The 16,398-nt window shown below is 31.4% G+C and overlaps 1 protein-coding gene across 1 annotated transcript in view; it reads right to left on the bottom strand.

Annotated features, from left to right (window-relative positions):
* The window catches only part of LOC145291970 (uncharacterized), a 36,334-nt gene extending 20,513 nt beyond the window's left edge, over positions 1–15,821 (bottom strand). Inside the window, exons 1-3 of the mRNA XM_080137910.1 lie at positions 15,640–15,821; positions 5,675–5,880; positions 3,010–4,039 (exon numbers count right to left, since the gene is read on the bottom strand). Coding sequence (XP_079994036.1) covers positions 3,010–4,039; positions 5,675–5,880; positions 15,640–15,689 — 1,286 coding nt within the window. The 5' untranslated portion in view covers positions 15,690–15,821. The remainder of the gene's footprint in view (positions 1–3,009; positions 4,040–5,674; positions 5,881–15,639) is intronic.
* Between the last annotated feature and the right edge of the window lie 577 nt (positions 15,822–16,398).

Below are 16,398 nucleotides of genomic sequence, written 5' to 3'. Positions count from 1 at the left end.
GAATGTTGCTATTTAAAATTGTTTTAGTCAATGGAATGTTGCTATTTAAAATTGTTTTAGTCAATGGAATGTTGCTATTTAAAATTGTTTTAGTCAATGGAATGTTGCTATTTAAAATTGTTTTAGTCAATGGAATGTTGCTATTTAAAATTGTTTTAGTCAATGGAATGTTGCTATTTAAAATTGTTTTAGTCAATGGAATGTTGCTATTTAAAATTGTTTTAGTCAATGGAATGTTGCTATTTAAAATTGTTTTAGTCAATGGAATGTTGCTATTTAAAATTGTTTTAGTCAATGGAATGTTGCTATTTAAAATTGCTTTAGTCAATGGAATGTTGCTATTTAAAATTGTTTTAGTCAATGGAATGTTGCTATTTAAAATTGTTTTAGTCAATGGAATGTTGCTATTTAAAATTGTTTTAGTCAATGAAATGTTGCTATTTAAAATTGTTTTAGTCAATGGAATGTTGCTATTAAAAATTGTTTAGTCAATGGAATGTTGCTATTTAAAATTGCTTTAGTCAATGGAATGTTGCTATTTAAAATTGTTTTAGTCAATGGAATGTTGCTATTTAAAATTGTTTTAGTCAATGGAATGTTATTTAAAATTGCTTTAGTCAATGGAATGTTGCTATTTAAAATTGTTTTAGTCAATGGAATGTTGCTATTTAAAATTGTTTTAGTCAATGGAATGTTGCTATTTAAAATTGTTTTAGTCAATGGAATGTTGCTATTTAAAATTGTTTTAGTCAATGGAATGTTGCTATTTAAAATTGTTTTAGTCAATGGAATGTTGCTATTTAAAATTGTTTTAGTCAATGGAATGTTGCTATTTAAAATTGTTTTAATCAATGGAATGTTGCTATTTAAAATTGTTTTAGTCAATGGAATGTTGCTATTTAAAATTGTTTTAATCAATGGAATGTTGCTATTTAAAATTGTTTTAGTCAATGAAATGTTGCTATTTAAAATTGTTTTAGTCAATGGAATGTTGCTATTTAAAATTGTTTTAGTCAATGGAATGTTGCTATTTAAAATTGCTTTAGTCAATGGAATGTTGCTATTTAAAATTGTTTTAGTCAATGGAATGTTGCTATTTAAAATTGTTTTAGTCAATGGAATGTTGCTATTTAAAATTGTTTTAGTCAATGGAATGTTGCTATTTAAAATTGTTTTAGTCAATGGAATGTTGCTATTTAAAATTGTTTTAGTCAATGGAATGTTGCTATTTAAAATTGTTTTAGTCAATGGAATGTTGCTATTTAAAATTGTTTTAGTCAATGGAATGTTGCTATTTAAAATTGTTTTAGTCAATGGAATGTTGCTATTTAAAATTGTTTTAGTCAATGGAATGTTGCTATTTAAAATTGTTTTAGTCAATGGAATGTTGCTATTTAAAATTGTTTTAGTCAATGGAATGTTGCTATTTAAAATTGTTTTAGTCAATGGAATGTTGCTATTTAAAATTGTTTTAGTCAATGGAATGTTGCTATTTAAAATTGTTTTAGTCAATGGAATGTTGCTATTTAAAATTGTTTTAGTCAATGGAATGTTGCTATTTAAAATTGTTTTAGTCAATGGAATGTTGCTATTTAAAATTGTTTAGTCAATGGAATGTTGCTATTTAAAATTGTTTTAATCAATGGAATGTTGCTATTTAAAATTGTTTTAGTCAATGAAATGTTGCTATTTAAAATTGTTTTAGTCAATGGAATGTTGCTATTTAAAACTGTTTTAGTCAATGGAATGTTGCTATTTAAAATTGTTTTAGTCAATGGAATGTTGCTATTTAAAATTGTTTTAGTCAATGAAATGTTGCTATTTAAAATTGTTTTAGTCAATGAAATGTTGCTATTTAAAATTGTTTTAGTCAATGGAATGTTGCTATTTAAAATTGTTTTAGTCAATGGAATGTTGCTATTTAAAATTGTTTTAGTCAATGGAATGTTGCTATTTAAAATTGTTTTAGTCAATGGAATGTTGCTATTTAAAATTGTTTAGTCAATGGAATGTTGCTATTTAAAATTGTTTTAATCAATGGAATGTTGCTATTTAAAATTGTTTTAGTCAATGAAATGTTGCTATTTAAAATTGTTTTAGTCAATGGAATGTTGCTATTTAAAATTGTTTTAGTCAATGGAATGTTGCTATTTAAAATTGTTTTAGTCAATGGAATGTTGCTATTTAAAATTGTTTTAGTCAATGGAATGTTGCTATTTAAAATTGTTTTAGTCAATGCAATGTTGCTATTTAAAATTGTTTTAGTCAATGGAATGTTGCTATTTAAAATTGTTTAGTCAATGATTTTGGAACAATTTATTTTAAAATGGATAAAATCATAATTTTTTTTTCCTTGCAGAGCTTTACGTTGTGAGTTAAAGTCGCATTTGCAAGTAATTTTTCCAAGTGGCAACTTGAAATAATAAAATGCTTATTTGTTTTTTTTTTCACCGACAATTTTCCAAAGCTTATTGCCGAGTAAAAAATGTCTTTTCAACTTTTATTTGTTTTTTTAATAAAACGAGTAAAGTCAAATTATTTTAAAAAATGAAAGATTTAATGGAATATACTCGTTTTTAATGAAGGCTGTTTAAAAAACAACTGAAGAAATTCAAATGTTTATACGTTCAAGTCTCAGCGTAAAATTCAGCATTTATTAAGAATCACACTTATTAAAAAAAATACAGAAACATAATCATAATGTATGTACTCGTCACAGAACGAAGATGTCATAGTCCAAAAATCATGTGGGTTTGGCTAGTAACTTTTTTATTTGGCTAATAAACAAAAATATTTAGTCATCAAAGGTCAACTAATGATAAATTTGTCCGTAGAACCTTGCGTTCACATCAATCACAATCTTTGCTTACCGGATGATCCTATCTTTTAAAAATATGTTGGAGGGTGATAACAATTGCTGGGTGTATTATCATATAAAGGTTAATCAAGGTAAATTTAAAAGAAACTGAGAATGTATTAAACGAAACAAGAAAATAAAAATGGTCATACTTGATTGTGCTGCTAGCTGCCATAAGATCTGCGATATGACTGTCTCCATTCTGCAACGAACTGGCCTCATCTTGTTGGTTGGTGGCATTAGAGCCACTTCCTCCACCCATTCCACCTGCAGAACTGCTGCCTGAACTGCGCTTGTCTGACAACTTTGAATTTTGCCAATTGCCTTTCGTTGCAGAGTTTGGTACGGAATGATTCACAGTTTTCCTGCCACTTCCTCCAGAACGCGTTGAACAAAAAACATTGCTATTCAATGGACTGGAGCCTTTCGACATGTTTGGAACCTTCTCGAGTCTATCAAAATTCAGATTGCAACAAACGCTTGCCGTGCCTGAACTTGGAGAGGCCTTCATAGGCAATATAGTCCTCGGCTCCCCGTTTCTGGCCATTCTCGGTGACCGTGTTGCTCGTTTTCTGAGACCATATGCCGCCCTATTAGTCGGTGAAAAATGTGGCTTGATAACCAATCCTTTTGGGCATATGAGACGAGCTTTCTGCTGCAACTCCTGTCTTCGTGGACTGTTGCGTTTCTTTTTTTCCAAAAGAGGAGACACCTGTCGAAAGCCAGGTGGAGAAATCTGTAGGGGTTTAGGGGCAAGGGGTTTGTACATAGACGAGGGGGAGGAAACTTTGGGGGAGGCTTTCTGGAAAGGTTTGACAACAAACTCTTTCGGGCATATGAGACGAGCCTTCTGCTGTAACTCCTGCTTTCGAGGACTATTGCGTTTTTTTTTTGTTTTTTTTTCTAAAAGAGGAGAAACATGCCGATGAGTACTTGGCGAAATTTGTAAAGGCTTTGGCGCAAGTGGCTTATACATAGAGGGAGAGAATTTATGAAAAGGTTTAAATACAGGCACCAGGTTTTTGGTAGGAGTTTTCTGAAGTTCTTTCTGTTTTGCTAAGGCCTCGGAGATGAACTGTGGATTGCTGGCACTAGCCATTGGGCTTGTGGACAAGATCTGGGTGGCTACAGTTGTTATTGCATTGATGGAGCTTGTGACCACAACGACAGGATTAGAGGAATCTGGAAGGAAAATAAAAAATTTTATTGTTTTTTGCAAGACGAGAAAGGAATATAAACTTACCAGTTTTGTTTCTATAACAACAAACTTTCTTTTAAATGTGCAAACAATGGCAGCCAAAGAAATTTAAGCTTTTAACATTATTTCTTATAGAAGGATTTCTCATTCATAGAATCCGCTGTCACAAGTAGGTGCTTGTGCAGTATACCATATTTTCGAATAAATGCATTTCAGGTAAAAACACTATTACATACAGGGTGGAACAATAAAATTACCACCATAGAAAGGACAACATGATTCCATTTCCATTTGATGAAAGCCAGTTTTCTTTTTTTGTTGCAGACCATCTACTTAGTTGGCCAGTTGTGTATAAATCCCAAGAGCAATAGGAGCCTTCTATCATGTCTGAAAGTAACACAATGTTTAACGCGTGGGATTAGAGATGCGCCACTGTACAACTCATACTCTCTACTGATCCAAGTTATGACAACAGGACCATTGCCATCACACTCAAAATGCATCACTGGATTGCCACGAATAAGAGGGACATGCCCAGGGTGGTGAAAACAAAGTTTCCGGTCATGGTTATGGTCTTTGGTATGGTTTCAAGTGAAGGTCACATTATGCCACCTCACATCTTCGAAGTCGGCTTGAAAGTTAACACCAAAGTGTACCTGGATGTGCTTAAAGAGTGTAGTGATCCCCTGGTACAATCAGATGGCCGCTGGCAGACCCTGGGTATGGCAGCAGGACTCGGTATCAGCCCACAAGTCCAAAGAGACCCAGGCTTGCTATGACTTTGTACCCTTGTACTCACTAGCCCACCTTGTACTCACTAGCCCACCTTGTCCCCCAACCTGATCCTGGTGGATTACTTCGTTTGGTGATACTTGAGAACATTACCAACATGACCTCCCACAACACCAAAGTCAGCCTGATTGCTGCCATTCACCAAGCTCCCACCAGCAAGAAATATATGCTTATGAAATTATAAAAAGAAAAGTATTCTGAATTTTTTTAATTTTAAAAATAAAGGTTTTTATTTTAATTTACATATGTTTATGAAAGTATAAAAAATAAAATTACTGAAATCAAAATAACAAAATTTCAAACATAACAAAAAAACCTATCTAATACATAATATTTCCAAAATAGTTTTTAAATATTTTAAAACGGGTTTTAAATAAGTCTTTTAAAAAAAACAAAAAAAAACTGATTTCAATAATTCTTAATAAAAATAAGACCGAAAAAAACACAATTTTTAAAGGTTATTAAATAAAAAAAGAAAAAACTGATTTCAATAATTCTTAATTAAAATAAGACCGAAAAAAACAAGATGGGAAAAAAATAAAAAAAAAATACATGCACAGGGAAGATATAAGCATGAGAGAAAAAAAGCGAAGGAACTGATTTATTTTGCCACTGCTTTCAGCAGCACTACACCAGAAGTTAGGAAGTACATTAGCTGATTATAATCAAAACCTAAGTAGCTACTGAGAGTTCGGGGCCAGATTTATAGCGGGCATCCTAAGTGAAGAGTTATGTAGCAAGGTGTTTGTTCATATTACTTTTAAAGTTGATAATTTGACTCATGATGTCCGTTTTGATTCAAAGCTTTTTGAAATGTACTGACTGACCTGATAGCTGTGGTGATGATTTTGGTGGTGGTGTCGTCGTGACCGTTGGTTGTTGAACAACACATTCTGGACTTACAGACACTGTTGTGGGTGATGAAAACACGATGGTTGGAGCAATCAGGGATGAACAAGAATGATTCACTGTAACAGCAGGCACAGGACGAATGTCAGTCGGCACTACAACTACTGGGGGCAGCGATTTCACACTAAACATTTCAGAATATGAAAGGAAAACAATATTAAAAAAAAACATTAAAAATTTTAAAAAACAAAATTTGTCCAAAATTCAAAATATACTAACAAATATTTCTACATAATGTAAATTAATGTGCAAATATATGCTCCCTTGGTTTGCATAGTTTTTCAAAAGATGATATTATGGTGAATGAACATCTACTACTGAGACACCCTCTCCAAAAGGAGGAAGTAATGACAGAGAGAATGGTATCATGATCAAAGAACATATGCTGCACTTCATGTCGTCTCCCTAAAAGGGAGATAATGTCTGAAAAGATGAGATTCAACAACAGAAGAGATATTTAAAAAAAAAAGTTTTTTAATTTGAAAAAATAAAAAAATAAAAAAAGGTATCATGAAGCAGGGCTCTACATTGCGAGTGAAACAGTCGCATTTGCGAGTGATTTTTCAAAGTGGCAACTAGAAATAATGAAACGCTTATCTTTTGGCGATTGTATTTCTTTCCCTGACAATCTTGCAAAGCTCACTACTGAATGAAAAATATCCTTTCAACCTTTATTTTTAATAAAACAAACAAAGTTAAATTATTTAAACAATAAATGTTTAATAGAACAATATACTTTTTTTTTAACAAAGAATTTTTTTAAAAATATCTGAAGAAATAAGAATGTTTATACCTTCAAGTATCACCATAAAATTTGTTGTATATTTAGAATTACACTTATTTAAAAAAACACACAAAAACATCTTTATGATGTACATACTCATCACAGAACTAAGATGTCATATTCCAAAAATTATGTAAGTTTGGCTAGTAACTTTTCTATTTGGCTAGTAAACAAAAATATTTTGCTGTCAAAGGTCAATTAAAGATAAATTTGTCCATAGAGCCCCGTGAAGAACGAACAGATACTATTCTGCCTCATTCCCCAAAAGAGAAGATAATGCTTGGGAGAAATGTATCATGATAAATGAACATATATGCTACACTTCACCAAAAGAGGAGGTAAAGCCCGAGAGAATTCTCCCCTTAAAAAAGAAGGTGGTAATGATGAGAGGATGGTACCATAACGTATGAATAAACATATTTTATACTGCCCCCCCCCTTCAAAGGTGGAGATAATGCCTCATAGAATGGTATGATAACAGAATAGATTTTACACTACTCACCCCACAAAAGAGGAGGTAATGTCTAGAGATATCACTCATAAAAGAATGTGATAATGTCATTGAGTATGACATCATAGCAGAACAGATACTACACCATTGCTGGCAAAACAAAAAGAGGTAGAAAAGTGTAGTCCCTTGGAGGATGGTCTCATGACAACAAAACAGACACAACATTACTCTCCCTCTTCAAAGGAGGATGTAATATTTGGGAGGATTCTGCCTAAACTCAAAGATCTCAAAGATAATTTCTTATTACTCATCCCTGATAAAAGATAATACAATAATAAAGGATGTAATACTTGGGATGATTTTCCCATCTCCTTAAAAAGGAGAGCGTTATTCCTGGGAGTATAGTCTTATGACAATAGAATTGATATTACACTACCCACCCCATTAAAAGATATTCCAATTGAATCACATTTTTTTTCATTTAGTCACAAAAATATTATTATTCATAGTTCCATGACGTTTTAGCTAAGATTAAAGTATAGTATCTGTTCTCAGCATCCCACTGACATAAAACATTTTACTGATACTGAAAGTTTAAACCGGAAGTTTTCATGTAAATTATCTCCCTCGAAAATTAATGAACATTAAATTCTAAGAAAAGTTTAAAAACACTATACTTGTTTTTATTAAATCGGTGTAATTAATATTATAATAATATTAATGCTGAAAAAATATTCCATCTATATGGGAAATAACAATACAAATAACAAATCTATATTACAAAATATTAATTTTTTTAAAAACTTCTTGTAAAATAAAGATGCAAATAAAAATTACTTATAGTTGTACTTATAATCTTATGTTGCATTATAAAAAATATTTTGATATTAATATAGTTATGATAAGTGAAAAACATTTGGCATTTAATCATTTAGACTAGAAGAGTACCCGTCTCAGGATAGGCAAGATTAACTCCGCAATAGAACAGTTTTGCACTATTTTTCTGTACTCTTACAAAGATTACAATCAAGATATAATAATACTAAACTTTATGTCTAGAATCCTTAGTCTAAACTTGATCAAAATTCATTATATTATTTTGATACTAGAAAATGTCTTAAATTTAAGTCTTAAGGGTTCTTGAAATGAAACTGAAATTCAAAGAATCTTGTTTAACACCTTTTTTCACCACAAATCACAACTCAGTAAAGAAACAGGTGATTCTTGTTGCATAAAAGAAGGGAGGGAAGATGACACTTCATAACAGCGTTTCTTTTGGTTGTCATTCAAGTCGTGAAGCGCCCATTTTATCAAGTTTTTTTTGTCTTTCCAATCTCTCTCAAATGTCTGATGATCATAGATCAATTTCAACGCAAATTTGAAATATTTGAATTTGGAAATGGGAAGTATTATGCATCTAAAAACTCTTTAAAATACTCCAAAGAAATTGAAAATTGGAGGATATTTATTAATTGATGTCTAATACTTTTCGTTAAAATCTCACAAAATTAGGAGGTATTTGAATTTTCAGGAAGGGCTTCCATAGCCTGTTTTCCCCTTCGCATAAAACTAAACTAAATATAGCCCTTACATCTAGCAGCAGTGTTTCAAAATCAATAATGATTCTTTTAATAAGTGAATCTTGTACACAAAAATATATAAACATATTAGGCTGACAAGAAAGTTCTTGCAGAATTTTTTATTTTGATTTCAAATAAGTTTCCATAATAATACCTTTACTTTATATATAACTAGCAGTTTAACCTGGCTTTGCTTGGGCCCTATGTACTGTTCATAACTTTATGTGCATATGTATATATTAAAAAGTGTGCAAATATATGGTAATGCCTTTCTATATAATAGGCTTCCTTAACTACCATAGAGAAAAGTTGGTAGAGACAGAAAGGGCCAAATTGTTTTTAACTTTGACCCCAATTTTGACCCCTTAACATTTATTGCTTTGAGCTCAAATCAAATTAAAATTTTTTACCCATACCAAAGTAACCTACATCTAAAATTTAAAGTGTTTAGACCCAAAATTGGTGAAGGAATTTGGTAGAGCCTGCAAAGGTCAACTCTTTCGACTTTGACCTCTTGGCAGACAAATTTTTGCCCAAAAACTGATTAAAAAGCTTGCTGCATGTCTGAATACTCTTTATGTAAAATTTCAAATGTTTAGACCCAAAATTGGCTGAGTAGTTTGCTAGAAACTGTAACGGTCAAATCTTTTGAACTTTGCACCCTTAGCAGCCAAATTTTCGGTCAAAACCTGATTAAAAAGTTTGCCCTATGTCTGAATACACTTTATGTAAAATTTCAAATGTTTAGACCAAAAATTGGCTTAGTAATTTGGTAGAGACCGCAGACGTCAATTTTTTTAAACTTTGACCCCAATTATGACCCCTTAGCATTTATTATTTTGGGCTCAAATTAAATTATAAAGTTAGATCCATGTCCAAGTGTTTAGACTAAAAATTTGCGGAGGAGTTTGATAGAGTTTTCAAAGGTGAAATCGCTGAACTTTGACCCCTTAACAGCAAAATTTCTTGCCAATAACCTGATTAAACAGATTTTCCAAAATCTCAATACCCCATATGTCAAATTTTGAGTCTCTAGACCGAAAATTGACAGAGTTATTTGGTAGGAAAATGTACAGAGAGAGAGACACACATACACACAGAGACATTTTCATTTTTAGAAATTTTAAAGAGCATCCTTCGCTCTATCTAATTGTTTAAATTACAATCATTTTAAAACAATTAGGTCTTAATTAAAACTTAATCGGACTGACATCTCCTTGATAAATCTCCTTGTAAATAAAAAGTAAATAAAAATGATTTTTTCATTTCTCAACATTTTCAGGTTTTCAAATTTTCTTATTTAAATTTATTTAAAAAAATGTTTTCTAAAGTGTGTGACTTTGCATTGCTTAAATGTCGCGCTTAAACCAAGCGACAACACACGGATATAAACAGTTACCGAGACAAGACGTATCTTCTCTTCGGGAGTTATCAACCTCTTATTACATCATTATGAAGAAGAAGAAGAAAAAAACTTAATCGGACTGACATATCCTTGATAAAGCCAGGTTATTGGCGAAAATTCTGAATTTAATAACAACAACAAAAATAAATAAATAAAAGGGATTTTATCATTTCATAACATTTTCAGGTTTTCAAATTTTCTTATATAAATTCATTAAAAAAATTGTTTTCTAAAATGTGACTTTGCATTGCTTAATTATATCTTCTTTTCAAAACATTGAATACAAGATGGAAAAAAAAAACAAATTTGCAAAACTTTCTAATTACAATTAAAGCTGGGCTGAAAAGTTGCTGAAACAGTTCGCAATATCAACAAAACATTTGACCTAGGAACCACTACTGAATGCGCAGCACAATGGTGGTTTAAGAAATTTTGTGGCGGCAACGAGAATCTTGAAGATAATGAGTATAGTGGTCAGCCATCGGATGTTGACAATGATCAATTAAGAGCCTTAATCAAAGCCAATCCATGCACAACTGTTCAAGAACTTGCTTTTTTTTTTATTTTTTTTTTTTTACATAAACGTCACCACTTATCAAGGCCGATAGGCCACTCAAGGATAAGGGTTAAAGAGTGTAGAATAGTCAAAAGTCAAAAATGCTTCTGAATTAGACGTAACATATACAACAATTTTCAACTACTTGAGAGAGATTGGAAAGACAAAAAAACTTGATAAATGGGTGCCTCATGAATTGAACGACAACCAAAAGAAACGCTGTTATGAAGTGTTATCTTCCCTTCTTTTATGCAACAAGAATGACTCGTTTCTTGACCGGGTTGTAACTTGTGATGAAAAGTGAGATTTTTACAACAACCAGCGACACTCAGCTCAGTGGTTAGACACCGCCGAAGCTCCACAACATTTCCCGAAGCCAAAGTTGCACCAAAAGAAGGTTATGCTGATTATTTGGTGGTCTGCAACCGATCTTATACATTAGTTTTTTGAATGCAGGCGAAATCATTACGGCAGAGAAGTACTGTCAGCAAATGAGTAAAATGCATCAGAAACTTCGGTAAGAACATCCAGCATTAGTCAACAGAAAAGGCCCAATTCTTCTCCACAACAATGCCCGACCACATATTGCTAAACCGACCCTGCAGAAGTTGAACAAATTGGGCAACAAAATGCCTCATCCGCCATAATCTCCAAACCTCTCACCCACCGACTACCACTTTTTCAAGCATCTCGACAACTTTCTGCATGAAAAATGCTTCAAAAACCTAAGCGACATCAAAAATGCTTTCAGCGACTTCATCGCCACCAGAATGCAAGACTTTTACGTTACTGGCAGAAATACATTTGTTTTGTGTTAGCAAAAGTATGTTCATTCTGATGGTGCTTATTTCAATCAATAAATTTTTGTTTGAGCCGAAATATGTTCATCTGAACTCCAAAGTTAAAAACCGCAAGAACTTTCTTGTCAACCGAATATAAACCAACATTACTTTATATATATAAACTAGCGGGGCTACCCGGCGTTGCTCGGGACTGTATAAACAATGAGAAAATTGAATTAACCTGTCTTAGAATTCTCTCTCTCTGTCTCTCTATCTCTCTCTTTTCGTCTTACAAAAATAAATTCTTGAAACTAAAACATTTATTACCTGTTTACATGGTCTTTTGGCTAAGATGTAGATGTTCTTAGAATTCCAGCGGTCTTATCTTTCGTAGAAACAAACGTTACTCGAAAAACAAATACAATCACTCTTATTAGTTTACATTTTAAAACAGTTCCTGTCTAGACATATCTCCCTCTCTCTCTCTCCCCCCTCTCTCTCTCCCTATGTGTTGTTGTGTGTGTGTCTCTCTCTATCTCCCTCTCCCTCTGTCTCTGTCTGTCTCTCTTCGTCTTCCTTACTCTAAAGAGTGATAAAAAAAAAAGAATATGAAGTAATGCTAAAAACATCGATCGTTAATAATTTTTAAAGCATATTATTTTTTGTTTTACTTCACATTTTTTATGATTCAGCGTGTAGCGTTTATTAAATTACGTATTTCGTTTCCTGTCTAGACATCTCTCTTTATCTGTCTCTCTCTCTCTTTCTCTCTCTCTGTTTGCGTTTGTGTATTTCTCTCTCTCTCTCTCTCTCACTCACTTCGTCTTCCTTACTCTAAAGAGTGTTACTAAAAAAGAAAATGGCGTCTGGCTGGGTTTTTTTTGTAAAAACTTTGATTGTTAATATTTTTTGTAAGCGTATTTGTTTTTTACTTCACATTTTTGGCTTGTTATTTTTCGTTTAACTATCGTATCTAACTATTTTTAACGTGCTAATAACTTTAGACGGCCCCGTGTACACTTTATGTAGAAGAGTTGGCGCCCGTATTTTTTGGGGCAGTTATAAATCGATTTAAAAATATGTAATGTTTAACATTAAAATGTCACTTTTTTGCCCCCCCCCCCTGCAGAAAATCGACCAGTTGACGCACTTCTGATTGTCCTTTTGGGCCAATTTTTTTATATTTGTCGTCAAGAGGGTGGGGCTTTCATATGAGACCAAGTTTGTGAATTTTTGTTCCGTCGGTCAAAAGATTTTAGCAGACATACATACATACATACATTTTCGCTTTTATATATATAGAAGAAGATTGATTTTGTCAATCTGTTAGTCACAATTTTTTTAAACGTAATAAGTATATTGTGCAATTTCGAAGTATCAGAGATCTTTACTTTTAGAAGTGAAAAATATTGCTTAATAGGAAATAATTCCCAAGAAGAATGCGGATGTCATGATCAGAAATTAAAACCAAAATATTGAGATCTTCAGTCTAACTTCTACCAATAAGCTATTTGGACTTTCTTTTAAATAAAGATCTTCAGTCTACTTCTACCAATAAGCTATTTGGACTTTCTTTTAAATAAAGATAAAAATATTAACCTTAACAAAATAATTATAACTTTGGCATGATGCCACATCTCAAAACATGCATTCAAACATAAGTGATTATAAAAAATAAATGAATGGGTAAACATTATCATTGAATAGTATTTTAATAGTTCGAAACATTGTATTTTGATTTAACTATGTATTAGCAGTAAAAATAATTTCATATTTAATATATACTAAAATCTGGACCCATCATACTAGTTATGTAAACAGATTATATGCTATACAACACACAGCAAACTAAGTTTGGCTTGATTTGGTTGTTTAATAGTATAACAATTAAGTTTTTTAATCTTATTCACCACATACAGTTATCTTGTCAGATTTTCTAAGTCAGGCCCAAATAGCATTTAAGCTGACAAGTCAAACTTGGTTTCAGACTAGTCAAGTTTCATTTGTCATTATTATACCATGTTATTGGCAATAAAATAGCATACTAAATCTGACTCTGATGATTATAAATATGAAACATTCTCCACTCTATAATAAACATCAATGTGTATTTATTTGAAAACTGATGCAAAATGAAGATGCCAAAGTCACAAATAACAAGCATTAAGCAGCTTGCTTGCTGTATGAAGCTTGGATTCTGTGACTTTGGTTCTTGTAACTTGGATAGAACTAGGAAGAGTACACTGCATGCTCTTCTCTGACTGCAACATGATCATTGCCGATGTCTCCTCCCCTACATCACTTTGTACACAGTATAGAGGTATATTTGTGAACCAGCATTAAGAAACTTGTGCTGTATACAAATGATCATATCAACTGTAATGTCTTGAAACTCATTTCTAACACTATTTATATCTTATTCTAGTCAGCTTCCGATTAATTTGACCAACTAATTCCTCATCTCCAGTGTTCTAGTCTTGCAGGTTCATAATAAGCAAGACAAACACAGTGGTATAGTTAACAAAAAGTGTATTCACAAAAGTATGTTATAAAAGTACACATCATGATTCTGGGGCCATAACTGCCATGAACTACTATATTTAACAGTTTCTGGATAAGTCCATTATTCCCGAAATAGGTATATCAGCTTATCTCATAACAATTAGTTAATTATTTTGTGGACCAAGTAAAGATTAGATACCCTGTAGCAGAAGACAAAGATTGGCGCACATTTCAAGTGACACCGGTTGTTCGACCTTGACATTGCCGGTGGTTGTTTGTAAGCATGTCAAATAGCAGACATGGTCGAGTGTTCGTGAGCAAGAGTTCTTTAAAATATATTTACAAAACTTTTAAGGATTTAAAAAAAAATTTTTTTATTTACACAAAACTTTTTAATGTAAGTAACAAAACGAATGTATTTAAACAAAATATATTTAAATAAATGGGTGTCTTTCTGAGTGCTTTTTTTTTTTTTAAAATATATTTACAGAACTTTTTAATAAAACTAATAATAATTATAATTATGATAAAAATAAAGAAATAACTCAATAAATAAATAAAAAGAATGAGAATTAAAAACCAATATTATAACTGAGAATTTTGGACGCTGATCTCTTCTCTCTATTAAAAAAAATACATATTTTTAAAAACTTTTAAATAGAATTATTTAAAACAAACTTTTTAATGGCAGAAACAAATGTAAAATAACTGACTTGTTCGGCTTTTTGCGAATGTTTTGCAGGTTTTTACAACCAAGATTGACTTTTATGGACAGTGTGTGCGCGTTTTTCTGTGTGCGTTTTTAATACAATTCAATATTTATTGAAAGTGCGAAGTATGCCAGTAGTCAGTGAAGGAGAAATCCTTCTAGACCGAGGCAATTTTTATGCATAATAAAATCACAGGTATAAGCAACAAGTATAGACAATCGAGATTTAAAAATATATTATTTTATTCACATGTCTTTTTATAACTTTTATTTTTATAAAGATGAAATGTAGTATCACAAGATACAAAATCTTTATAACTTTTATTTTTATTAAAACAAAAAAAACTCGCTATTTGCTTACTTCTCCTCAAGGGCAAATTAAATACAAATAAGTTTTAGCATTTGAAATTCTCAATTAATATTTTGTAATTAATAAAGCTCATTCTTTTTATTTATTTATTTTTATCATAATTATTTTATTAGTTTTATTAAAAAAGTTCTGTGAATATATTTTAAAAAAAACGCATTCAAAAAGAAACCCATTTATTTAAATACATTTGTTTTGCTACTTACATTAAAAAAGTTTTGTGTAAATAGAAAAAAGTTGTTTTTTTTTAATCCGTAAAAGTTTTTTAAATATTTAATATTAAAAAAAATGTTTTGTAAATATATATTTTTTCTTTTAAATCTTAAAAAGTTTTGTAAATATTTAATATTAAAAAAAATGTTTTGTAAATATATATTTTTTCTTTTAAATCTTAAAAAGTTTTGTAAATATATTTTTAAAAAAAGCTTGCTCGTGAACATTTGACGTGTTTACAAACAACCACCGGCAATGTCAAGGTCGAACAACCGGTGTCACTTGAAATGTTCGCCAATCTTCGTCTTCTGCTACAGGATATCTAATCTTTACTTGGTCCTATTTTGTTTTGTAAAAAAATGTTTTTACATCTGATTTTCCATAAAAACAAGCAAATTCTATGCAGGGAATTTGCTCTTTAATTTTTCCCCTGATATATATCAATAGTATCCATTAGACAAATGTTATACTCCCCCCACCCCTAACACATGTAAAGTTTGTGATAATAAAAAAAAAAAAAAATTAGAAACTGACCGAGTATCAGGAAATAAAATCTCCAGGTCCTCTTTTTTACCAACTTTCATTTCAATTTTCTGTTCAGTTTTCTTTTCGTCACTTCCAGACGTGGATTGAATCCGAGATGGTGAAGATGACTTTTTCTTGGACGGAGGAGTTATATATTTCTGGAAAGAGTAATAAATATCAATCACGCACGTTTTAACAATTTTTTCTTTTATGTGGAAGGAGGCAAGAAATGATAATTTTTTTTTTTTTTTTTTTCAAATTGCAATCATTTCTTTTATGGTTTTACGAATAAGAGCGTCACAACTTTTAACATTAAAAAAAAAAGTAAACATTTTGGAAACAAATAATGTCGGAATCAAAACGAGATAAATTGTAAATAAAACAAGCCGAGCATATGGGGTCCACAAGTGAAGAAGTCTGGAAAGAGAATTTCAAGGAAGGTGAATGCTGTAAAGGTGAAACATATCTTGTGTTCTTTTTTTGTTATGTTTAGACACACCTGTCATACTTAGGATATTGAGCACTTTTTGATTACTATATGCCACTTCCATCCCAGGCAACGCCAAGTTAATTTTCTTGTAAATTTTGCATTCACATTTGCTTGCAACTGTTTCCATGCCACAAATAGTAAATTTTTAGAGACATAGATCCACCACGTAGTAGTTTGGGGTGGGGGTGGTAATAAACATTTTTATATATTTTTTGGATGGGGGTAAACTCCTCAAATGATGGAAAATACTTGTGTTTGGCTAAATAAAAGTGATGATA

This window comes from Euprymna scolopes, chromosome 13 (genome assembly GCF_053919585.1).
Source record: "Euprymna scolopes isolate OS-2025 chromosome 13, ASM5391958v1, whole genome shotgun sequence".
NCBI classification, from domain to species: Eukaryota; Metazoa; Mollusca; class Cephalopoda; order Sepiida; family Sepiolidae; genus Euprymna; species Euprymna scolopes.
The sequence above is the reverse complement of the archived record's forward strand: the minus strand, read 5'-3'. Positions and strand labels throughout refer to the sequence as shown.